This window comes from Kogia breviceps, chromosome 13, assembly GCF_026419965.1.
Source record: "Kogia breviceps isolate mKogBre1 chromosome 13, mKogBre1 haplotype 1, whole genome shotgun sequence".
NCBI lineage: Eukaryota > Metazoa > Chordata > Mammalia > Artiodactyla > Physeteridae > Kogia > Kogia breviceps.
In genome coordinates this window covers 702,453-730,117 of record NC_081322.1, presented here as the reverse complement: position 1 = coordinate 730,117, position 27,665 = coordinate 702,453, and the positions used below count along the sequence as shown (strand labels likewise).

Genomic DNA, 27,665 nt, shown 5'->3' with positions numbered 1-27,665 from the left:
CTCACATTACAAGTTTTCAATAACTATCACTGCTTTGGTCGCTCTTCTCTGGGTATATCGCAGTTTGCCAATGTCCCTTCAAAAATATGGAATCCAAAACTAAACTCAGTATTCCAGATGTGATCTGGGAAGGTGATGTAAAGACCCATTCATTGCCTCCTTTTAAAAAAATTCTTTATTTTTAGTAATGAAGACTGATATTTATAATCCTTCTTAAAAACATAATAATGCCCAAATTAATACACTTTCATAAAGACTACCTGAGATAAAACTTGGCAATTTTTCATAATTCTCCATATGCTATGTGTAAACTTAAAACACCTGGGTGTACCACACAGCCTGCAGCAAGGTTATTTTTGGATCCTAAACTTAAATTTCCATTCAAGTTTTCCACACTTAAAGTCTCTAGCTGAATATGGAGACTCAATGAACTGTTACTTGACACTTTTTAAGGGTCTTTTACAGTAAAAGCTAAGTTTTACTGCCTTGCAAGAGATTTATATGTCTATGCAAACGCTTAGACAATCCTTAGATCCTGACGTGAAAGAACACTCTTTGAATCATGCCTACATTTCTTCCATTCTCCAGATTTTTCCTAATTAAGGCAATACTTAAGAAAGAATATAGTTTGGTATTTTAAACTACGTCTGGGCACATACTGTATTGCCAGAACTTAAGATATAGGCTACTCTACCTCACTCCTATTTAGCACAAATCACATATACATTTTCATAAATATGACATTTAGTCTGTTCAGAAAAAAATAGTCAATTTGAATTAATTAGTAGTTCAACAAATCATCATCCTCTAAATCTCCATAATAAATGAAAATCAACTTTTTGCAAATAATTATCTCTAAAAAAATCAACTGAGGTAACAGTTAAGAGACTTGCACTAGTCCAAATATTCCAATAACTTGTTTCATACTTTTGAAAAAAAAAAATTCCACCATGTAGTGTTGTTGGTTTTTTTTTAAAAAGGGGGGGGAGTATATGCAAATATCAGGCCGATGTCACGGGAAAAGAAAGAAATGAACAAAAGAATATTTTGGAATAAGTATAAATCCAAATCAAAGGCTTATTACCATGGATAAAGGGTGAAAAGCTTATTAATATCTACTATTTAAATGATAACCTTTCTAGAAGCATTAAAAAATTAGCTGCTCTCTTAAACACCAACTATTTCAATTTCTAGAGATTCTAACACAATAAAATTGTAGAAACAGAAAATTCCAGTAAAATAAAAAATAAAAATTACAAACTAACCAGAGCTATCAACCAAAAATATTCCCTGTTCTCAAAAGTCTCCTAAATATTTCTAAAGATTCTAAAGTGGCTTAATCGAAGAAAGACAAATTCAATAAAAAATAGTCCTGGTGCATCTGGGCAGCTCTGTATCCAGGACTACTTAGAGGTTTAGGACCTCCTCTGACCTCTTCCCAGAAGCCCCCTTAGCTCTCAAAGTGAGATGACCTAGGAAAGCAAGAGATACTCTGGGCACTGGATCACTTGGCAGTTTACATCACAATGGATCACAAAGGACCACATCACAAAGGATAAAACTATTCAAAGCACCACAGCTTTACGGGTTAAACATCTAACTCACAGAGAGTGAAATTAAGAAAACACTCCCATTTCCCACTGCAACAAAAAGAATAAAATATCTAGGAATAAAACTACCTAAGGAGACAAAAGACTTGTATGCAGAAAACTATAAGACACTGGTGAAAGAACTTAATGATACAAATAGGTGGAGAAATATACCATGTTCTTGGATTGGAAGAATCAACATTGTGAAAATGACTCTACTACCCAAAGCAATCTACAGATTCAATGCAATCCCTATCAAATTACCACTGGCATTTTTTACAGAACTAGAACAAAATATTTCACAATTTGTATGGAAACACAAAAGACCCCAAATAGCCAAAGCAATCTTGAGAATGAAAAATGCAGCTGGAGGAATCAGGCTCCCTGACTTCAGACTATACTACAAGGCCACAGTAATCAAGACAGTATGGTACTGGTACAAAAACAGAAATACAGATCAATGGAACAGGATAGAAAGCCCAGAGATAAACCCACACACATATGGTCACCTTATCTTTGATAAAGGAGGGAAGGATATACAGTGGAGAAAAGACAGCCTCTTCACTAAGTGGTGCTGGGAAAACTGGACAGCTACATGTAAAAGTATGAAATTAGAACAATCCCTAACACCACACACAAAAATAAACTCAAAATGGGTTAAAGACCAAATGTAAGGCCAGACACTATCAAACTCTTAGAGGAAAACATAGGCAGAACACTCTATGATATAAATCACAGCAAGATCCTTTTTGACCCACCCCCTAGAGTAATGGAAATAAAAACAAAAATAAACAAATGGGACCTAATGAAACTTAAAAGCTTTTGCACAACAAAGGAAACCCTAAACAAGACCAAAAGACAACCCTCAGAATGGGAGAAAATATTTTCAAATGAAGCAACTGACAAAGGATTAATATCCAAAATTTATAAGCAACTCAGGCAGCGCAATAACAAAAAAACAAACAACCCAATCCAAAAGTGGGCAGAAGAACTAAATAGACATTTCTCCAAAGAAGATATACAGATTGCCAACAAACACATGAAAGGATGCTCAACCTCATTAATCATTAGAGAAATGCAAATCAAAACTACAATGAGATACATCTCACACCGGTCAGATTGGCCATCATCAAAAACTCTAGAAATAATAAATGCTGGAGAGGGTGTGGAGAAAAGGGAACACTCTTGCACTGCTGGTGGGAATGTCAATTGATACAGCCACTATGGAGAACAGTATGGAGGTTCCTTAAAAAAATACATATAGAACTACCATATGACCCAGCAATCCCACTACTGGGCATATACCCTGAGAAAACCATAATTCAAAAAGAGTCATGTACCAAAATGTTCATTGCAGCTCTATTTACGATAGCCAGGACATGGAAGCAACCTAAGTGTCCATCAACAGATGAATGGATAAGGAAGATGTGGCACATATATACAATGGAATATTACTCAGCCATAAAAAGAAATGAAACTGAGTTATTTGTAATGAGGTGGATAGACCTGGAGTCTGTCATACAGAGTGAAGTCAGAAGGAGAAAAACAAATACCGTATGCTAACACATATATATGGAATCTAAGAAAAAAAAATGTCATGAAGAGATCAGTGATAGGACGGGAATAAAACACAGACCTACTAGAGCATGGACTTGAGGATATGGGGAGGGGGAAGGGTAAGCTGTGACGAAGTGAGAGAGTGCCATGGACACATATACACTAGCAAATGTAAAACAGATAGCTAGTGGGAAGCTGCCGCATAGCACAGGGAGATCACCTCTGTGCTTTGTGACCACCTAGAGAGGTGGGATAGGGAGGGTGGGAGGGAGGGTGATGCAAGAGGGAAGAGATATGGGAACATATGTATATGTATAACTGATTCACTTTGTTGTAAAGGAAAAACTAACAAACCATTGTAAAACAGTTATACTCCAATAAAGATGTTAAAAAAAAAAAAACTGGCTGTGAAATCATGTTTCTTTTCCATAAGCAACTTAAACTGTCCTTATTTATAATTAATTACTGAGTTATTGAAATACTTATAGCTTAATAAAGTAAAATCTCCATCATATACCTGTATAGTACATATAAAAAAAGATTGTTTAAGAAAACCGGATACATTGAAAACGTGAACATTTATAAAACAGGATACAATATGAAAGTGTTCATCCTATTAACCATTCATTTGATAGCTATTCTAATTATAATCTGCAGCATATAATGAAAACATTCTTGGGTTAAAGGAGTATTAGCTTTGGGAAGGTTTCTTTTTACATTTATTCCTTTTAAGCTTTTTTCTTACTGCTCTTTCATAAACCCAATATCAATTAAAACCGACACCCTCACCCTATAAGACTACAAAATTTTCTGAACTTTTGGCCCTTCTGGAGAAACTATATATTTCCATTACAATAATCATGGTCTAATCATGGTCATGTTTATGACCATCTCTATATTACTAGGTAGACATTCTCATATGAAATTGCACATGAGGTAATAAAGCTTGGTCCTCACAATTTAAGTAACAAATACTGTACTTCAAGTCCTTTTTGGAATTCCAAAGGAAATATGTATACAAATAAAAAATAAATGTAGAAAAACGATCTTAGTATTTTGTTTTGGTTCATCTTAGTATTTCCTTCCATGCATTTTTCTAAGAATTTTCTGGGAAAAAAATAAGCAAATTGATCTTTTGATCTTATTGATTCTCTTTGACAATTAGTCTTGTTAATAATCTTCATCATTGCCAAAATCAAAACATGTACCTTTTATGTAGCATATATAATGTGTGAGTTAAAATACTAGGATCCTCAAATACATTAAGTTCCAGGTCCACACATTTAATTGCCTATTAGATGCCCCCCTCAATTTGGAAGTCCCAAAGACATTTAAAAGTCAACATGTCCCTACAGATGGCCAACAGGCACAAGAAGAGATGCTCAACTTCACTGATTATTAGAGAAATGCAAATTGAAACTACAATGAGGTTATCACCTCACACTGTTCAGAACAGCCATCATTAAAATGTAAAACAATAACTGCTGGAGACAAAGGGAAGCCTCCTGCACTGTTGGTGGGAATGTAAATTGGTGCAGCCACTATGGAGAACAGTATGGAGGTTCCTTAACAAACTTAAAAATAGAGTTGCCATATGATCCTGTAATCCCACCCCTGGGCTTATATCCGGACAAAACTATAATTCTAAAAGATACCTGCAGGCCAACGTTCACAGAAGTACTGTTTACAATAGTCAGGACATGAAGCAACCTAAATGTCCATCGACAGATGAATGGATAAAGAAAATGTGGTGTGTGTATATATATATATACAATGCAATATCACTCGGCCATAACAAAGAAGGAAATAATGCCATCTGCAGCCACATGGATGGACCTAGAGATTATCGTACTAAGGAAAATAAGTCAGAAAGAGAAAGACAAATGTAATATGATATCACTTATATGTGGAATCTAATATGATACAAAGGAACTTATTTACAAAACAGAAACAGACTCACAGACATAGAGAACAAACTTATGGTTACCAAAGGGGAAGGGGGGGGAGGGGTAAATTAGGAGTTTGGATTAACAAACACAAACCACTGTATGTAAAATAAACAAGGTCCTACTGTACAACACAGGGAACTATATTCAATATCCTGTAATAAACCATAATGGCAAAGAATATGAAAAAGAATATATATGTATATATATATTTCTGCATATAAACTAACATACTGTAAATCAGTGTGTTATTTTATTCTTTATACTTCAATAAAGAATAAAATAGGGCTTCCCTGGTGGCGCGGTGGTTGAGAGTCCGCCTGCCGATGCAGGGGACATGGGTTCGTGCCCCGGTCCGGGAAGATCCCACGTGCCGCGGAGCGGCTGGGCCCGTGAGCCGTGGCCGCTGAGCCTGCGCATCCGGAGCCTGTGCTCCGCAGCGGGAGAGGCCACAACAGTGAGAGGCCCGCGTACCGCAAAAAAAAAAAAAAAAAAAAAAAAAAAAGAATAAAATAAAATAAAACGCCTGAGGAAAAAAAGACCACTCAACAGATCCCCGAAAGAACTTTCTATATCTCTCATACACATATTCAATTATTTTGAAACTCAGTGAATGGCCCCATCTTCCCTTTAATCATCCAGAAACGCAGGTTATAATGGTACCAGTTGTAATAACCACTACTTGGGAAAAAGTACTTTGTGCCAAAATTATGTTAACTATATTATCATCTATATTAAATCTAACTCTCCTCGACCAAAAAACTTTCAAAATACATATTATTCTGAGAAATTTTGCAATAAAGCATCCTGTTTAATTTTAGTTAACTCTGGTTCTCCAATTAAACTGAGCACTGAATGGTTCTTTTTCGCCTAAGCGCTGGCAAACCAGCGCTAGTCAGAACAGACTTTGGAAGTGCTTTTTTAAAAAACCTATCACCAACAAACTGTTGTATTAGCCCACCCTTTTTGCCAAAATTGCATCAGGGATGTACTGTATATAGAGATGAGTAGTTGAAAGGAGTGTAGTTATTATGTGTTTAAAGTTGTATGGTCCATATTTAATCAGAACTTGACTTCCTCACAACCTGATTCCTTGGAATGAAGCTAATTTCTTTCGGATCTATTATTTAGGAGAATTTACCTGTTAAAACAGTAAGCTTAAAACAGTAGGAGAGGGCTTCCCTGGTGGCGCAGTGGTTGAGAATCCCCCTGCCGATGCAGGGGACACGGGTTCGTGCCCCGGTCCGGGAAGATCCCACGTGCCGCGAAGCGGCTGGGCCCGTGAGCCGTGGCCGCTGCGCCTGCGCGTCCGGAGCCTGTGCTCCGCAACGGGAGAGGCCACGACAGTGAGAGGCCCGCGTAGGAGATACAAAGATCATACCAATACTTTATGTTTTTCTTCGCGAGTGGATGAATAGAGGAATACTAAGTTACTATCTCTGTGAGGTAGCCAACAACATACATTCATTCAGCACCAACCAGACACTAAGCTTAAAACTGCATGGGAAGTACGGGAATAAATTCTAAAATATGATCCTTTCTCTCTAGATGCTTACAATCCAGTTGTAACTAAATGAATGGTAAAATGACAACAAAAGAAACCAAGAGGGGAAAGAAAAACTGAGCTTGTAGATGGAACAGACTGTTAGTTGCCAGAAGTAGGGGGAGGGGGACAGGGAGAAGGGAGTGAAGGCCAAAAGTTACAAACTTCTCGCTGTAAAATAAATAAGTCCTGGGGATGTAATATACAGCATGGAAATTATAATTAATAATACTGCTTTACATACCTGAAAGCTGCTCAGAGAGTATATCTTAATAGTTCTCATCACGAGAAAAAAGTTCTTTTGTAACTAGGTATGGGGATGGATGTTCACTAGACTTGTGATAATTTCACAATATGTACAAATATCGAATCGTTACATTATATACATGGAACTAATATGTCGATTATACCTCAATTTAAAAACTGAAATAAATTAAATTTAAAAAGAAAAGAGACCAAGAGTAGCCGATAGAACATTCAAAATACCAAAAATAGGAACGTGATTAACTGCCAAAGGCATGGTGAAGTGGTAATGTAGCTAATAAGAACTTATAGGAGAAGGAGATGATTCTTGGAAAATGCAGTGTAAAATACAGCAGGCAGAAATATTTCCAAAGAAATTACATAAATCTGCTTTAGCTGTCCTTTACATAAACCTGCATTATCAATTTGCACAAAACTTTTCTTTAAGAACAGTTTCACAGAATACAAGTAATTTAAGTAACACAGTAGGATCAGCATTCTGCAAAAATATAAAAAAGAATTGTCTTTAGCTTCCAACAATCACACCTCTATCATCTACAAATTAGCCACAATTAGATGTGTTGACATAAGCATAACGCACTACCAAATACCAAAAATTCTGCAAGAATTGAATGGAACGGGAACAAGACAATCTAAGCAAACTCAACAACATTCTTAAAAATCATTATCCACCACATGTTGAAAAAACTCACACAATGTATCTATGCCAAACAGAAAAGAAATTCCACACAACACCAACAAATGAATATTCCAGCATCATACCTCAAGAAAAAAATGTTACAAGTAGAGTTATTCACATAAGAATTTATTTTTGGATGCCTAGCCAGATTTTAATGCCATATTCAAAATGAAAAATAAATATCTAGCCATAGGAAAGTATCATGTCATTAAGATATATTAAAAAGTATAAGATCAAAAGATATACCTATTTGCAACTGTATGTACTAAGCTCAGTACTTGTACTATTAACCCTTAACTTTCACTAATTATGTTCCTAATTGCTACCACCAAACCCACAAAGTCAATATAATAAGAGGTATAATCCTTCTGTTTGGTTTCTAAATGTCTTTGAATACCTACTGCTGCAGTAGGAAAGGTTGAAAAGACATCTGTCAATTTTGGCTTAAACAAAAATAGTCTAGATGCTAACTGATGCCTGAAAGATCCATCATTATTCGAACACAATCACAATTTCCTTTCTAATTAAATATAATATTTAGATATATGTCACATAACACGTTTTCAAACAGGTTTCTTTTTTTTTTTTTATAATCATGGGAGAACCCATGAGAATTATTCTACTAAAGAATTAAGGGGTGGGGGGCAGGATCAAGATGATGGAGTAGGAGGATATTAAACCCACCTCCTTCACAGGCACACCAAAATAACAACCACTTACAGAGCAACTATCTATGAAAACAACCTGAAGACGAGCAGAAAAGATTATCCGCAACGATGAAGATACACAAAGAAGGAGCCACAGTGAGATGGGAAAAGAGGTGGAGAGCCGGGTCTACTAGGACCCACACACCCTGGCTGGCGGCCGACAAACAGGAGGCATGTCACAACCACAGACGTCCTCCCTGATGACATAGCATTGCACGTCAGATATTATTTCAATAAAAAAGAACTTCAAAATCGCCAAAAGTTTAACAAAATATACACATTAAAAATCAACATGACAGAAAAGTGCCATTAAAGAGATCATTTAGAAACACTTGTGGAAATTTCACTTTCTCTCTGTTAGTAAAGTATCCCTTTACTTAAGTTTCAAACATTGCAGAAAAGTTGATAGACTAATACCATGCAAACGTCACCTAGAATCAACATGTGTGAGCATTTTGCTACGAACGCCCTGCTACATCTCGCCCCATCTCTCCTCTTTCCTCTCCCTCTCCTCTCCTTCCTTCTTATCTATCTACCTATCTATCCATCTATCTACATACCTATCCGATTATTTCCGACAAAGCTCCCCATAATTAAATACACTAATACTTCTAAAGGAAAAGAAATGACGCTAAGTCACATAAATCCTATAAATATCCCCATATAAATTCAGTTCAAATTTTGCCACCGGATGGGCTCCGATAGATAGATCAGGTTTGATCCCAAATGAGATTTTTTTTTTTTTTTTTTTATGTTTTGGTTTTCAAAGTTGGGGATTTAAAAAATGTAGATAAAGGATGTTGGGCTGTAGTACTATCCCCACGTTACAGAGGAGGAAACTGAAGCACAGAGAGGTTAACTAATTTACTCAACACTCGAACAAGCGGCAAAACCAGCAAGTGAAAATAGGCCATCTACTCCAGAGCCCATACTTTTAACCACTGCTCTAGGAAGCCTGCGCTCCAACAGGAAGTCCTCGGGACTTTATCTTTATCCAGAAACTGAACTCTTACCCCTAACTCCACGGCTACCCTCCTGATCTGAGGCACTGATATCACTCACTAGGTTTACCGCGATAGCCTGCTACCCGATTCTTCTACCCATTTAACTAACGGTAAAAGCCAGTGTTCTTCACAATAGCCGACAAGAAGCTATAGGTTCTGTACCCTCTTATTTATCCTACGTCTGTGACCTCATCTACGCCTCAGCCCTCGCTCGCTCCACCCTGTCTCTATGCGACTCCTGCTCTCCAGGCATTTGCCCACTTAGGGCCTTGGCACTGACCATCCCTCCTGCCTGGGACACGTTTCCCCTTGTATCTCCCCCTCGCCCCCTCCAGTATCATCTTCCAATGAAACCTACAATGTCCACTCTATGTCAAACAGCTACTGCCCCTCCCCCAAAGCACAGGACACTCCGCCTCCCCCTTTCCCTGCTCAGCTCTTTCTTTCCCCGTAACACTTACTGCCTCCCAACACTCTAGACGATTACTTTTTGTTTCCCTGTCTCTTCTGCTTTTAGATTTATATATATAGCAATGTGTCCCAAGCCCTTAGAAAACCTAGTACCTAGTAAGTGCTCAAAAAAATAACTGTTGCTCTTGGGATTTCTATGTCAACTTCAACCCAAATACTTTGAGCTTAGCACTTCTCAGGATCTCATAGAAAACTTTGAATTTCAATAAATATGCTTAAATTACATTTTAAAACAGCTAAGATGTATATACACTTACACTTTTATTAAGAGTCTTTCTTTATGTAGAAATATATTTTATAGACATGGACAGACAGATATATTTTATGATGTCACTCAGAGAAACAGTAAAGAACAGTTTATACAGTATGATCCCTTCTATAAGGAAAACAGTATGTATTTGTATGTATCGGAATTTTTGCTATGATGACATTGCATATTTTTAAAATATTTCTTCCTTCTGTATATATGCATTTTCTCATTCTTTCAATAATGAATAGGTATTATTTGTAAGATTAAAAATACTGATATACTCAAAAAAGCATTACCTGTCATAATACAATTACCAGCTAAATTCTAACTCTTGTTTTTCTATGAAAAAAATGTATTCACTGTTAACATAGCCAATATATAAATGCAACATAGATACGTGCTATTAGTGTAATTTAACAGACCATCTACGTATAATTCTTCTCTTTATACAAGGGATAATGTGGCTAATTCTTTTCTTTATACAAAAGGTAATGTGGTACAAGTGTGCAAAATCTTATCACTACATCAATATACCTTCAAGAAATCTACATATTCAATCTAACTTTCAGATCTTACCTCAAAAATACTCATTTCAATGACAGTATTTTCAATAGGCTTTTTTTGTGGTATAAACTTATAAACATTTCTTTTTTATCTTTAAATTCAGAACTATAAGCAGCACAAATACAGTCAACTCAAGCTTTTATTGTTGCTGCTGTTAAAAGCACTGATATTTATTTCAATTGTTTCTTGCTACAAAAGTATTTAAAGTGATATAATAAATAAAGCTATGGTTTTAGAAAAACTATATTATATATTTTACACATCTTTAAAGGTGATGACAATTTCATTTAAAAGAAATCAACAGAAGAGCCAGTTTAATGCCAACTCTGAATTTAGGAAACAATATACTCCTTATTTTCAGGAAAATTGGGAATCTCTGTTTTAACTTGTAAAATGTAAACATAATAGTGGTAATTACCATCTCAGAGCCAAGCTTAGTTATGATCAATTACTTTTTTCCCAAAAACAAAAAAAAAGCTCATTTATTATCTGTAAAAGGAAACATAAATTGGTTTATAAAAAAATACTTTCCCATGGGCTTCCCTGGTGACTCAGTGGTTGAGAGTCCGCCTGCCGATGCAGGGGACACGGGTTCGTGCCCCGGTCCGGGAAGATCCCACGTGCCGCGGAGCAGCTGGGACTGTGAGCCGTGGCCGCTGCGCCTGCGCGTCCGGAGCCTGTGCTCCGCAACGGGAGAGGCCACGGCGGTGAGAGGCCCGCGTACCGCAAAAAAAAAAAAAACTTTCCCATGATCTTAAATCAGAAATAAAACACTGTATTTTTAAATATTCTTTTAAATGAAGTTTGTTTTAGATTTTTCCAAACTTCAATTCCATTCCATAATTCTTTTTAATTATTGCAAACACTTTACCAAAAAAATAAAGAAAGACACAAATTGTACTTAAGAGTTTACATACCTTGGCTTCCGAAATGCTAAACTATACTGTTGGCAAGCCAGACCCACAGTGGGCGTATAAACGATAGGCATGAATTTCTCAATGTCAGACGTTAGCACTCTATAAAAGAGCTTTTCATTTCTATCTTGAAGATCCATTAAGAGAAGATACCTGTGGAAATTGGACATAATTAGATCTGGGTTCCAACAAAGTTCTGAAATAGCTGTTAGAAATCTAACTAAACATTTCTCAACAAAGTATACAGTAAGTCACAGAGAAAACATCTGATCAAAAGACTTTGGAAGCATTCCTAATCATCTCAAAAAATGAAGTACCATAAACCTGAGCTAGTGTCATTCAAAATGTTAATATCAGTGCTGAGGGACTTCCCTGGTGGCACAGGGGTTAAAAATCCGCCTGCCGATGCAGGGGACACGGGTTCGAGCCCTGGTCCGGGAAGATCCCACATGCCGCGGAGCAACTAAGCCCGTGCGCCACAACTACTGAGCCTGCTCATAAAAGAAGTGGCCATGGCAGGGACGGAGGGTACCCACGGGCTCAGCAACAGGGACTTCCACGCACCAAGGCGGACCTGGCCACAGACACCGCTGAGAGTCCCATCCGCCAGCAGCAGGGACCGACACTGAGCCCCCGATATGCTGCCATCCCATGGCGTGATCAGCAAGCTACCTGGTGGCAGGTTGATTCACTGGACAGCTTCCATCACGGAAGGAACGGCACGGGTTCTTACTGGAAGAGACGCTTACTCTGTACGAAGACTTACCTTCCCTGCACACAGTGCTTCTGCCAAAGCCACCCTCCATGGACTTACAAAACGCCTCATCCACTGAATTCCACCCAGCATGACTCCTGATCAAGGAATTCACTCCACAGCAAATGAAGTGAGGCAACGGGCCCCAGCTCGTTGGAATCCACTGGTCTTACCATGTCCCCACCATCCCGAAGCAGCTGGCTTGACAGAATGGTGGAATGGCCTTCGGAAGACTCAGTTACAGCACCAGCTAGGTGGCAACACCTTGTGAAGCTGGGGCGTGATGCTCCAGGAGGTTATATTATACACGCTCGGAATCCGCATCTATTATATGGTTCTATTTCTCCCACGGCCAGCATGCACAGAATCACAGGGGTGCAAATGGAGGTGGCACCACTCACCACCATCCCCCAGCGACCCGCCAGCAAAATTCCTGCTTCCTGTCCCTGTGACGTTACGCTCCACTGGCCTAGAAGCGCTCATTCTAAAGGGAGGAATGTTTCCACCAGGAGACAATGATTCCACTGGGCTGCAAGTTAAGACCGCCACTGGCCACTTGGGGCACCGCGTGCCTCCGAACTAACAGGCGGAGAAGGGAGTTACTGTGCTGGCTGCAGTGACCAATCCTGACTTCAAGGGGAAATCGGGCTCCCGCTCCATAATGGAGGTAAGGAAGAGGGTGTGTGGAATACAGGAGACCCACTGGGGGTCCCCGTGATTAAAGTCAACGGGAAACTACAGCAACCCAATTCAGACAGGACCACTAACAGCCCAGACGCTCCGGAGTTAAAGCTCTGGCTCACTCTACCAGGTAAGGAGTCAAGACTGGCTGAAGGCAAAGGAAGCGTGAGATGGGTGAGGGCAGAAGGTAGTCATAAATACCAGCTCTGATCACGTGACCAGTTACAGAAATGAGGACTGTAATTACCATGTGTATTCTTCCTTACTTTGTTATGAATATGTTTGCGTGTATGTGCAGATAAATATATATATATATATTCGTAATATATATATATACAAATATCTGTAGACAAAGATAATTTTTCCCTCTCTTATCCCTTTATCGTGTAACCTAAGATGTACTGAGTTTATATCATAGTATTTAAATACAGCTGACCCCGAACAACGTGGAGATTGGGGTGACACACAGTCAAAAATCCACATAGAACCTTAGATTTGGCCCTCCATATCTGTAGTTCCTCATTTGATTCAATCAGCTACAGATTATGTAGTACCGTAGGATGTATTTACCAAAAAAATCCACACATAAGTGGACATGCACAGTTCAAACCCAGGTTGTTCAAGGGTCAACTGTACTTTTTAAAAATATATTTATTTATTTATATTTATTTTTGGCTGCATTCGGTCTTTTTTCCATCGCTGCATGCAGGCTCTCTCCAGCTGCGGCGAGCGGGGGCTACTCTTCGTGGCGGTGCGCGGGCTTCTCATTGCGGTGGCTTCTCTTGTTGCGGAGCACGGGCTCTAGGCGCTCGGGCTTCAGGAGTTGTGGCACGTGGGCTCAGTAGTTGTGGCTCGCGGGCTCTAGAGCTCAGGCTCAGTAGTTGTGGTGCACGGGCTTAGCTGCTCTGAGGCATGTGGGATCTTCCCAGACCAGGGTTTGAACCCATGTCCCCTGCATTGGCAGCTGGATTCTTAACCACTGTGCCACCAGGGAAGTCCCCAAGGGTCAGCTGTATAGTTAACTTTACATCATAGTATTAAAGTCAAGAGATATCAAGGAGAAAGGTAAATATCACCAAGGGCTTTACATCCTCTTCTGGGGAAAGAGTTGGTGTGTTTTCGGTTGTACCTGGGATAGTTCTATCACGTTAGGCAGAGGTAGGACTTTTTATTGTCTTTGTGCAGAGATTCAGTTTGTTTCAAGGAGACGTGCATGGGTGCCAAGTTGAAAAGGAGTGGTTAATTTTATGTGTCAACTTGGCTAGGAGACAGCACCCAGATATTTGGTCCACTATTCTGGATGTTTCTGTGAGGGCAGTTTTTGTATGAGATTCACATTTAAATTGGCGTACTTTGAATAAAGCAGATTACCCTCTATAATGTGTGTGAGCCTCATCCAATCCATTGAAAACCTTAATAGAACAAAGACCGGACTTCCCTCCAATGCCAGAGCAAAAAAAGAATTCCACCAGCAGACTGCCTTTGGACTTGAACTGCAACTCTTCCCTGGGGCTCCACTGGAGATTTAGGACTGACCAAGCCTCCATAATCACTTGAGCCAATTCTTTGAAATCAAAATCAATCAATGAATAAACCCCTCCCTCTCTCTCGCTCCCTCTCATTACCTGTATGTGTACACACACACGCGCGCGCGCACACACACACACACACACACACACACACACACATATATCCTATCTGTTCTATTTCTCTGCAGAACCCTGACTAATACGAAGACTTACGAGGTACTGGGTTAGCTCTCTCTTCTAACCTTCACGACAATATTTTCAAATAACTATTATTCTCTTCAACCCACACATGGAAAAACTGAGGTGTAGGTGGGTCTAACACCTTAATATGAAAAGGCAGCATCAAAACAGAGGGCAAGGCACATGCAGTGGTCATGGCAGTGGGCGGAGTGGTTTGCTCTAGTGAAATACAGCCAGAATTTCAACTTACTGCTAGCTAATTCCCAAGGGTACCTTTATCTTTGTTACCTTTATCTTTGTACAAACATGGAAACTGGGTTCTAAACAAAGTAAGTGACCGAAATTCACAAAAGTGTGGGAACCACACTTGCAAGATGAAAAAGTGCACTTTCACCTAGTTTGGAATGGCATTTCCTGGTAATTCACATAGCAACAACTTTATCACAAGAGAAAAGTTGTCTTTCTGAGGATATAGCTTAGAAAATTTTAATTTGTTCAGTTGTTCCTACAGAGGGTAAATTTTTTACAAAACATCACTGTATTTACAGGCAAATCCTCCTCAAAGTTGGCTACTCTTTCCAAAGCACTAAATATTTAAACTTTCTCATCTGATAAAAAATAAACTAGACAGTTGCCTATGAGACATACAAAAATCACCTTCAGGAACATGTTACCTGTCAAAATCAGAGTTCAGATGCTCGAAATTCTTGATTACTCTAAGGAGCTGGATATCCTGGCTGATGAAGCAAGGTGGCAACAATCCATGAATGTTCAGTTGCTGTCTCTCTTCCAGGGTAAAAGCCAAGTCCTACGGAGAAAAGGAAAACACGGTAATTCAAGGGGGGAAAAGGACAAAACGCATACCTACAAACCAAATAAACCCAACAAGTATATGGAATTGAAAATCCAGAAGATCTGGCATCCCTCCAAGCGTGGCCACGTGACTGAGCAGACCATGTAATCTCTCCACACCTCACTTTGCTCACCTTTAAATATTAGGATAGTATTTTCAGATCCGTGTCACTTAGATAATGTTAGGATAAAATCAGGCAACGGATAGGAGGAAATTATCTGAAGCCACGCAAATGGAAGAAGATATAATTATCAGTATTAGTATCATTAGATTTAAAAATGAATAGTAGTTATTACAAAAGGTTTTTAAATGATGGACATGAGTAGGTCACCTACGACCTGCTGTGTTTCTTTTTCTTTTATTTATTTATTTATTTATTTATTGGTTGGTTGCATCAGATATTAGTTGCAGCACACGGGATCGTTCGTTGTGGCACACGGGATCTTTCGTTGTGGCGTGCGGGCTCTTTGTTGCAGTGCACGGGCTCCTCTCTAGATGTGGCGTGCGGGCTGCAGAGCGCATGGGCTCAGTAGTTGCGGCACACAGGTTTAGTTGCCCTGCGACATGTGTGATCTTAGTTCCCTGACCAAGGATCAAACCAGTGGCCCCTGCATTGCAAGACCGATTCTTAACCCCTGGACCACCAGGGAAGTCCCTTGCTGTGTTTCTATGTATAAAATAGGTCAGGAGACGAAACGCCTTATCTATGATTCCGAGGTACCTTTTCCAACACTCCTCTCCGAAGCTATCTCCCACTAATTATACACTCCTGCTTACACAAAACTTCTCACCATTGCCTGGACATGCCACAGCCCTTTCTTCTTGCACTATACCACAGTCAAGAATGTCTTCCTTCCCTGCTTCTCTCCTTTCAAACCATACCTCAAATGCTCCCTCCTCTCTAAAGCCTTTCCAGACTCACCCAGTAAGCCCATTCGAGCCTTATTATTATACCTACATCATCTGTTTACACTACTGTACAAAACAACAGCATTACAAACTATGAGGCTCAAAAACAAGCAAACAAAATGGAACTGATGAGTGCATACAAAAACCCAGAATGGACCTAGGAGACTGGCCAGGATATAATACGAGGGGAAGTAACAGCAGATAAACCCAGTAGCCGTTGATCTGGAAGATTAGGGTCTCCCTGGAGATACTGAAGCCCAAGAGGGCTTCTTCGATTAGACTGACTGCTTTGGGTCTGGCCCCGTCGTCATGATGGGCGGGTTTGCTCCCCGTGCTGTTGGCATGGCTGGTGCCCGTTTCCAAGATGCTTTGCTCCACCAGCAGCCATTCCTTCACCACAAAAGCCCCATTGCATGCCCAGCCGGGGGCCATCTGGAGTTCTAATACACGTGGACGGCGGCAGGATGGTCCCCCTCCGAGAGGATAAACCTGCGTGTCCAGCCGTGCCTGGTGCCGTCACCACCTCCCAGATGCCCGGAGCACAGCGGACCAGCACAGGCTGGAGTCCCCGTCCACACCAGGAGACACTGCGGTGTTGCTAGAGCCCTTCCATGCCATTTTCTTTTTCATTTGTGGTTTGTGTCCCCACCAGAATGCAAACTCCACGAGGTCAGGGAATTTTGTCTGTTTTTTTTTTCCACTGCTTTATCCCTAGGGCTCAGAACAGTAACTGACACGATGAGACCTCAGTAATGTGCAAGATAAATAAAATAGAAAGTTTTCAATATTTTAGAGACTTACATTAAAATTTTAAAAACATTAAAACTGCTCCTCAGGAAACTGATTAGCCTATCGAGGCTGGTAAAGTTACATTTAAAATTTAAAGTAACCATTTAAAATTTAAAGTTTTTGTGAAAAAGGAATCTACAAAATGGAAGGCATACTTCACCTGCTAAAGATACAACTTGTTATAGATATAAAGCAAAACTTTTTATAAGGACATAAAGTAAAATACTTTAAAATAGAAAGATATAATGTAAAATGTCTGCTTCCTAGAAATGAAGCAGAATTATATACAGTAATGTATTTGAAAAAGAAGACCACAGACTTTTCTCTAGCTTGAAATGAAAACTTGGAAATTAAAAATGGGAGAAAAGCTGGGCTGAAGTTAAAGTCTCAAAGACATATGAATATATGTGAAGAAGCAGCAAACTTTTGAATGTTATGCCCTGGAAAATCTGCCTGTAAAAATAATAATCAAAATATTGATATTCTGAGAATACGGCTCATTTTCAGAAGTACTAACGTGCTCGTTCTTTCACTTTATAATGGCATTAACTCATTTACTGGTGTCATTAGCCAGTCTTTTTACATAAATTTTCCAATGTTTTGTCTGAAACAATTCCTCAGTCTAACAGGTTTACCATACCTTATGCCATGTAAATGATAACGCCACCCGGATATCTCTTGCTATATTCTTTGATGTTTAGTAACTACAAACTCCCACAGGCTGTTAGCCAAATTTTCCAACACGCACTAAAGTACCAATTCAACTCTTAAAAATAAACAAACCACTAGGGCTTAGAAATCTGAAGAACTGGGCCAAGTTAAAGAGTTAAAGTCCTATGACTGGATTCATACCCTATTACTACTCTTTGTGAATTTTTAAAAAATCAATGAATATGTCAACTTAAATCTTAAAACCCCTGAAAATTTTTAAACATATACGGCAGTTTTAAGAATGACACATCAATGTGATTCCTACCAACCCGCAGCTTCCCAAAAAGTATTCAGAGAAACAATAAGTTGAATTTTGAACAATGTCATAATCCCGGCTCTCTATTGCATTTTTTCACACTAACAGAGACATATTAATATATTTTTCAGAAATTTATAAACAGGTCAGTTACGTCTAAAACTTGACAGTGACAGCCTAGCTTAATACATTCTCCTTATTAAGAAGTTGAGGTAACATATACCTGTTTCAAAGAATTTTTACCTTAGGGTTCTCCTGCAGGGCCTATCCAACAAGGGACAGTGTATCCAAAGTACACATGCAGGTTCTAACTTTCAAATGACGTCTACTAAGTCTTTTATGTAGTTGAAAAGCTTGGTTATACATATATTAGGTTTCCAGATCACCTATAATTCTAATTACCTAAAAGTGTTCTCATACACTCGAGGTTCAACCCTGTTTTTCTCTTTTTCTTTCTTTTACTTTCCTTCCTCCTTAAAAAACCTTTTGGACTAGATCCCTAGACAGCAGAATGGTATGTTGTTTCACTGCTGAGGGCAACAAACAGGACAACTATTCTTCTAGACTCTACTCATTAATCTATGTATATCTTCTTGAGAAAACTGAGACTCTCGAGCAAAAATGAAAACAAAATTCCTGGCATAACAGGAGACTTATATTAGAAACCATGCTTGCATAGAGCAAACATAACTGAGAAAGCAGCTTTGTCCTGAGTAATTTATTAGAAACTACTGCCATAAAAACAGAACAAATAGGATCTATATTCCACACTAACAGTCTTTAATGTTTCCAGCTAACTTCAGTAGTTTTTCTTTTTTCCCTGTAGAATGACTAAAAATAATCAAGCTGAATGGCAGAAAGGAAAACATTACCTAAATCACAAAAATCTTTAGGATAATCTCTACATGTATGGTAATGCATTATGATAACAGAATTCATTAATTTTAATGTTTGAAGCCATAATCACGTTAGGGCAGAGATGTTTGTATGTTTTATTCAACCAGTGAATCCCTAGTGTCCAGAATAATACCCATCACTTTGTAGGTGATCAACAAAAAATGTGTTGGATTAACACATTAATCATTAATAAATCATTAATCAATTATTGATTTGCTATAACTATACAGTTGCTATTGTACGTTTTGGAGAAGACAAAGCAGAAAAGTGAAGAAAGAAGGTTTAAAGGAGTAGAAAAGAGAGTGGAAAGTAATAATCGCAAAAAACCTGAAACAACTAAGCTACATTGGTATACGAGAATATTACTCAGTAGTAAAAAAGAAAAACTACTGAAACAGGAAACAGAGATGAACTGCAAATGCATTATGGTAATGAAAGAAGCTAGACTCAAAAGGTTACGTACTGCATGGTTTCATTCATTTGACATTCTGGAAGCAGCAAAATTATAAGGATTAAAAAGATCAGTTCTCGGGTCGGGGAGTGGAGAGAAGAGTTAACTACAAAGGGGTAGCACAACGGAATATTCTCGAGGTGGTGGAACTTTTCTTGATTGTGGCGCTGGTTACACAACATCATACACTTGTCAAAACTAAGAGAAGTATACACCAGAAAGAGTGAATTTCACTGTGCTAAATTTTATTAGGTTCTATAAAAAAATCAATTCAGCAGCTAATTTGCTCCTTATTTGAAAAGAATATAATTAAAATGACTGAAGGTTTGCTTAGCAAATTATGGATGTATTTCACATTCCAAATTTTAAAATACCTTTTTTAAAAGCTAATTTGTCTTCGATTTCTTTACCATATTTTTTTCATAATTTATGATTTTGGCTGAACTAGATACAGATTTGATAAATGTGACATTACAGATAATACGGCATATCTGTCCTGAAAGGTCTTATGAAAAAATGTTTTAGAATATTGTTGACAGTAATTTGGGGGAGAAATTATTTATATGTAAAGAGTACAAAAGGAGAGACCTTTACATTTTTATTATTTATTGTTCTGAAATAGAGAGATCAAATTGAGCTTTAGTTTTAAATATAATAATTTCAAATGTTTTAACATCGTTTATGTCCATATTTCATATCTATAGAATGAGAAGATACTGGACCTTTGCCCTGGACACATCCTTCTGAATGGTTCCTTCCCCCAAGCCTTCCAGACTGCCAAAAATTGTTCTTTGAAATTGATTTTTTTTTAAATTCTAATTGACAACATAGATAATAACTTTAAAAATTTTCCTGGTGGTATACAATCTCATTTCTTCAAAAAAAACCATCAGCCAGATGGAATATACATTTCCAAGGTAAAGTTTACATCAGAAAAATAATCATATGATTATTTTGAATGCATTCAGCTGTGCAATCAAGTTCTCTGGTAACAGTCTCCTTCAAGAGACAGAAAAATCAATTATTTAAAATCAATAATAGATTAACATCTTTAAGCAAAATATTTGGTTTTATTACATAGCAAGTAATTCTTACAGATATCTTTAAAAAGTAATTTAAACTGATATAAGTAATGATCATAAAAATATATCTAAAATACACTTGGCCCTACATACCCTAAAACTTGTAAGAAAATATCATAACTGTGCAACACCCCGAACTTATTTCATCTAGGTATTATAGGATATAAGCAACTATAACTACATTGTAGTTTAAGTGATGTTTGCCCGATTTTAAAAAAGAAAGAACATCTCTACCTAAGAGAGCAAAAAGATTTTTAAAATATCAGATGAGATGTTTAATTAGTGCAAGTATTTCTTACTTAAAAGTCTGAACTTCATAGATTCCTTATAAGGCTGAGAAATGGTTAACCATCTACGTCAACACTACATTTTCCAAACGTAAGTCTTAAAATCATTAATAAGGTTTCAAAATCCTTTCAGCAGGATGGAGTTCTATTGTTCTCAAAGAAGTTTTAAGGCAAATTTCACAGTAGAGAAAAGTCCCTGTTAAGTAAGCAGACTGGTAATGCTTAATAAACTATTGAAACTACCAATGTACACAAATGATAAAACCAAGTCTAAGATCACGGATTGAAATGTAAATGAATAATCCAAACCAAATGGGTAATACCCGTCGCCAGAAGAGTCTCAAGTAATCACATGGACATTTACGCTATTCTAACAAATATATTATACATGTGACTCAGACAAAACCCTCTAAATATGCCTATGATAACATGTAAAGCGAATATTCAAGACAGTGAGCCAGAAAGATCAGGACCACAAGATAACTGTCTATTGTGCCTTCATATGGTTTCCTCCCTCTTTTGAGGTCGTAGAAGAATCTACAGCCTCAAAGTAGACAGCAATTGAATACACTGAGTTACTAATTAAATTACACATGAATTTGTAAATGACCTTTGCCGATTCCTGAACGGTGGCCTTCCTCCTTCTCTCTGGGTTAGGGAGGTGTCCTCCAATGTTCTCGTACAGCACCACGCACTTTTATCATGGAACTTCCCACGTTTCATTATTTCTGTTTAAGTAATATTTCACCCAAAGTTCCAGGTGCTCCTGAAGGACAGGCACTATGCTATTCATGTCTGTATGACAGCACCTAATCCAACATCAGGATGGAGCAGTGCCTCAATCAATTTTAAATAAACGAATGGATAAATAAATATATGGATCTGAAACAACTTTTCACTTTCATGCCGTTCAGTTCTCTGCAGCTCTATTTTGAATAACCAACACACCTAATTCTAATTCTAATTCAAATTCAAACTAAAGGGCTTCCCTGGTGGCGCAGTGGTTGGGAGTCCGCCTGCCGATGCAGGGGACGCGCGTTCGCGCCCCGGTCCGGGAGGATCCCACGTGCCGCGGAGCGGCTGGGCCCGAGAGCCATGGCCGCTGCGCCTGCGCGTCCGGAGCCTGTGCTCCGCAGCGGGAGAGGCCACGACAGGGAGAGGCCCGCGTACCGCAAAAAAAAAAAAAAAAAAATTCAAACTAAAATTTTTTTAATATGTGCACTAATACAGAGTGCTCATGATTTGAAATCTCTCAAATAACAATTGCGCTTTCCACACATACATTAGATTATTTAATTAAATTAATCCACTTGTATCAGTTTGTTTTTTTTTTTTTTTTTTTTTTTTTTTTTGCGGTACGCGGGCCTCTCACCGCTGTGGCCTCTCCCGTTGCGGAGCACAGGCTCCGGACGCGCAGGCTCAGCGGCCACTGCTCACGGGCCCAGCCGCTCCGCGGCACGTGGGATCCTCCCGGACCGGGGCACGAACCCGCGTCCCCCGCATCGGCAGGCGGACTCTCAACCACTGCGCCACCAGGGAAGCCCTGTATCAGCTTTTTAAAACGACTTTGAACCAGGCATGCAAGATCAACCTGGTATGACAAAAAGACATTTCTACCTGTCAGCCTAAGTGCTAGAGTTTGTTGGGATTTTTTTTTAAGTACCTTCATCTAAACAAGGGTTTCTCAACCTCAGCACTAGTGACATTTTGGGCTAGATAATTCTTTGTTGTAGGCAGCTGTCTAGTACATTTTGAAAATATTATAGGTTCCATTAATCCATATACTTTAAATTTACATACATAATTCACTAGCAAATATGAATTCATGGCAATATAAGTCTATAAAGCATACTATCTGGATTTAGACCCAAGTCTGATTCACAAGTAGATATTATTTAACACTATGATTTTGAGCAGGTACTTAAAGTGCTTGGGGTTAAATGCAGACTCTCCTCAACTTTTGCATCTACTAAATAGGAGTAATCAAACATATGGAACACACAGTATAAGTGCATGTTATGTGTGTCTCGTCTGGCTGTTGAGAGGATAAAATGAGACCAGATATTTTTGCATCCTATGTGAATTATAAAGTGTTATATTGATAAAAATGCGTGAGTTACTAATAATAACTTTTAAAACAAAACCATGAATATACAAGAGCTAAGTAAATACTTTTATTCTTCACATTCTTGGTATTGTCAGAAAACTGCTGAATTTAAGAATCAGTTTTTAGAGACCCTGTCAGTACTTTTTGTGAAGATCCAATTTAGATCCCTACCAAAGGATCTGAACCTAAGGTCCAAGGACCTAATAATCACGGACCCTCAAGGAATCAGTGGGTATAATTCAGGAATCTTTAAATGTGGACATCTTTTCTCACTAACTGTATGAAATTCAGTGTTTCCTTCCACTATAAAAGAAGGGATAAGACAAGAGAAATAGTAGTAGTTCCTGTGATTATGTCATAAATAGAAATAACAAATATTTTCATATCACATTACATCTGTGGCATATATCTTGAAATATCATTTATGTTTATCATCACTTTGAAATTACAGTAGTTTTAGACCCAAAATATGGTTGTTTTATAACGAACAGGCATACAGTCTAGTCATATCAATGACCTTCATACTGACCTCTTTACAAAATAAAATTTTATTTTAAATTGCCCTATTTAAATATATTGTCTTGCTATTTAAGTCTCTGAGAAAGAGGAATATATCTTATAATACCCCACATTTATTTTTTCAATATTCTGATATCTATATTTCAATATAATTGGTTTCTTTTGTAACACTATTTATTTAAAACACTACTTATTTAAACCAGTGATTTAAGGAGTCACAGACTTCACCAAATTTCCAAAGGGGACTTTGGCAAAAAATATGTTAAGAACTATTGCAGAGAATTATGCTTCACTGTCCTAAGGGATGTATAATTCACATGATATTCCCAGAAATACCACAAGATGGCTTTCTTACTTCAGATCCACAGTTGAGATTGTCCGAAACATTTTGTCTCCTCTCAGAGTTTTTTTGTTTGTTTGTTTGTTTGTTTTTTTTGCGGTATGCGGGCCTCTCACTGTTGTGGCCTCTCCCGTTGCAGAGCACAGGCTCCGGACGCGCAGGCCTAGCGGCCATGGCTCACGGGCTTAGTTGCTCCGCGGCACGTGGGATCTTCCCGGACCAGGGCACGAACCCGTGTCTCCTGCATCGGCAGGCGGATTCTCAACCACTGCGCCACCAGGGAAGCCCTCAGAGTTATTTTATGGAAGATTGTGAAGCTCACTGTATTGATCAGGGTTCTCCAGAGAAACAGAGCCAGTAGGGTGTATGAATACACATCATACAGAGGGAGAAATTTACTAGAAGGCGTTGCAATTATGGAAGCCGACAAGTCTCCAGATCTGAACTCGGCAGGCTGGAGACTCGGAGAGCCCACGGTGTAGGTCTAGTCCAAGTTCAACGGCTGGAGAAACCAGGAGTGCCAATAGTATGGTTCTAGTGTGAAGGCCAGTAGGTTCAAGACCCAGGAAGAGCCAAAGATTCAGTTCAGGTCCAAAGGTAGGAAAAAACTGATGTCTCAGCCTGTAGGCTGTCCAGCAAGAGGGGTTCCCTCATGCTCACGGGAGGGTCAGCCCTTTTGTTTTATCCAGGTCTTCAACTGATTGAATGAGGCCCACCCACATGAGGGAGGGAAGTGTGCTTCACTCAGTCTACCAATCAAATGTTGATCTCATCCAGAGACACCCTCCTAGACACACCCCAGATACTATCTGACCAAACATCTGGGCACCCAGTGGCCCAGTCACGTTGATACAAAATTAATCATCGCGCTCACCAAATACTTTTCGGCAAGGATTTGTTGAGTGAATGCTTACAGGCACTAAACCAATGGAACACCGACATGCTAAATGTGGTTCAAAGCTTCACGAAGTTTGCAGTTCAGAGAGCTTAACAGGATATTCTAGCAACAGCTACACAAATAACTCTAAAACAACAATGTGATAAGTACAGGGGAAAGAAAAGGCAAAACTTAAGATCCGAGTTCATCTAGAGGGTGACAAAGGAAGAGCTCACTGAGCAGTGAGGGTCAACTGAGATCTAAGGTCAAGGAGAAGAGGACGGGTTGGGCAGCTGAAACGCTGCAAGTGGCAACGCGGGAAACAGGGGCGCAAACCCCGATGCAGAAAAGCGTGGCTTCTTGGAGAGAGCAGAGAGAAGGAGACATCAGCTGCGGGAAGAAGGATGAAAGAGGCAAGCCCTGTTGACTAGGTCAAGTTGTAAACCTTAGGTCTAGCTGTCGCTGTTGTCCTCCTGGTGAGTTTCATGAAAATGCCACCAGGGAGCTGTCAGCACTCACCAGGCAGTATGTGTGGCTCCTACGCTGAGGAATCCCGATACGCAAGGTGGCTCAGCGAAGAAAGAAAAAGCCACGCTTCAGAACCGGTTTCGGAGCTCCAGGCAACGAACAAAGGATGCAGCCGGGGACCGCGACTCCCTGTTTTCCGCGACCCCGTCTGACGCACACCCGTCGTCCCAGCCGCGCCCGTTCTCTGTGAACCACCACGCGAAGGGGTTCGTACCCCACATCAATGACAACTTAACATGCGAAAATCAACTTCAAACAATATTTAAAAACACACTTTGCAGAATATTTCTAGTCTATAATGGAAGCCCCGGTCACCAGAAGCAGCAGTTGCCTCCAGGAAGGGAAAACAAGCTAGCCAGGGCACAGAAACGGGAGGGAAACAAACTTGTCCTATTGTTGTATATTTATTTGTATACAGTGAACCTGTAAGGATATTAAAACATATTAAGAACCATGTATCGCATTCTCCCAGAGCAAGATGATCGTATTTCTTATTTACATTGGTTAAATCGCTATCCTTACGTGTCTGGCAGCTCTGTCTTGGGCAGAGAGGGCCAGTTAGTCGCCTACTGTAACATCTGTTCCCCCTTTTCTCCCCAGCAAGAAGATCCTAATATTATGTAGTGCGGTCATGTGTCCGGTGGAAAACTACCATTCCGGACTCCCCTGGAGTGAGACGCGGTGACGTGGGGAGGCGCTCGGCGACGATATGGAAGCAGAAGTGTTGTGTGCACGGCGGGAAAGGCTCCTTAAAGAAAGCTGACTCCGCGGGAAAGGAGGCCTTCTTGCGTCCCTCTCATTTCTTCCAGCGGCCAGCCTGCAAAGAGTATATGACGTCTACAAACCTATAGTTGGTTAGGACCAAGAAGTGCTCCTGAAGACAGTAGAGCAGCAGCGTCCCTGATGGTTCTGTGCACCCACCAAACAGCCCCAGACTGTCTACCTCTCAGTTCCTTCCTGGGTGAAAGAGAAATAAGCTAGGTCTCAAGTGAGTCACTGCCGTTTTGTTGTTGTTTGTTTGTTATATGTAGCAAAGTCTAATTCTAAACGATACACTGGCCATCCTTATACTCACTAAAGGGAAGAGATTCTCCAACACGCACCCAACAGCATAAACATCCCTCAAGTGGCATGTGACCTGTGGAGAGGTTACCGCCACTTCTGAAAGGTAGAACAGAGCTATAAGAATGAGTTCCAGAATGATCCCTCATTTATCCCTTCAATAAACTTTTTTTTTTTTTTGCAGAAATAAACATTTTTTTTTGCAGAATACTTAACTATATTCCAGGACCTATGAGCAACTATGTTGAAAGATGAAGCTGTAATACAAACCAGCATAACCACTCTGCAACCCACCTCCACCAAGGCACTTTGAATCTTGTAATTTCTGTAGTATTTTTTTCATCATAACATGAAGAAGAACAGAAGTGAAGTACTATATAGATGTAAAAAGAAAAAGAAAACCAATCATCTTTCTAAATCCTTAGAATACAGAAATATTTCCACAGAACTCTACCTAGAAATGAACCATTTTCCACAGAATAACCTTTATTACTAATATTTATTTGGCTGTAGAAAATATGTCCTCAGTAAAATGGGCAAAAGAAAATGTGAATAAACATTTGAGAGCTGATTCCCCGATTTTTTTTTTCCCCTGAAACTTAAAATCAAGTTAGACTTAGTTTCACACATTCACACCTTTAAAATAACAATCTAAGGGTTCTGGTCCTGTGCAAGATGCTATAAGCATACTTTTTCTTGTCTCTCCCACTAAATCCAACTATAGACCTTGCATACAATGCACTGAGCAGCCATGTGAAAACTCTGAAGAGTATATGGTAGGAGAAGAACTGGGGAAGAAGACCAGAATCCAAGGTACCACCAAAGCATAAGTGACATTTCTTGGAGTTTGCCCTCCAGTATGACCTGACTTTTTTTTTTCATATCCCTCTGTAAGCAACTGGCCTTGACTCAAAAAGCAGTACAAAAGCTGGGAATGCAACTGAGTGCAGGCAAAAAGAGTGCCAACAGAAGATTTCTCTTTCTGGTCCAAGAATCAGAAAAGGGTACTATTACAAAAGCCACAGAGGAGGGAAATTCACTATTATTTTCCATTCTCTCCAGTCCCAACCCCCAGGCAATCCCATAGTGGGTGACAGGAGCCACTGCAGATGTCTAAAATTCTGAGGAAGGAAAATCATTCTTTTTAACCAAAGGAGCAATGGTCCCAAGATCATGGGTCAAATGTCTGTTGCATTTTTCTCTGTCTTCCAGTAAAACTTGGCCCCAGATACAAATGCACCTGAAGGAAACACAGCAGAGCGGGGAAACTAAAGGCCCAGTTTTCTGGCTACTGGGCTGGAAAGGGGGGACCTCAAGAAGACAAAAAGGATCACAAAGATCACAGAGAAAAGGAAACTCAAGAAA

General features: G+C 39.3%; 1 protein-coding gene across 2 annotated transcripts in view; it reads right to left on the bottom strand.

Moving 5' to 3' along the window:
- ME1 (malic enzyme 1) overlaps nucleotides 1-27,665 on the bottom strand; it is a 185,806-nt gene that overhangs the window by 139,318 nt on the left and 18,823 nt on the right. For both annotated transcript variants that reach the window (XM_059083903.2, XM_067011227.1), the window contains exons 2-3: nucleotides 15,307-15,440; nucleotides 11,492-11,641 (exon numbers count right to left, since the gene is read on the bottom strand). In XM_059083903.2, coding sequence (XP_058939886.1) covers nucleotides 11,492-11,641; nucleotides 15,307-15,440 — 284 coding nt within the window. The remainder of the gene's footprint in view (nucleotides 1-11,491; nucleotides 11,642-15,306; nucleotides 15,441-27,665) is intronic.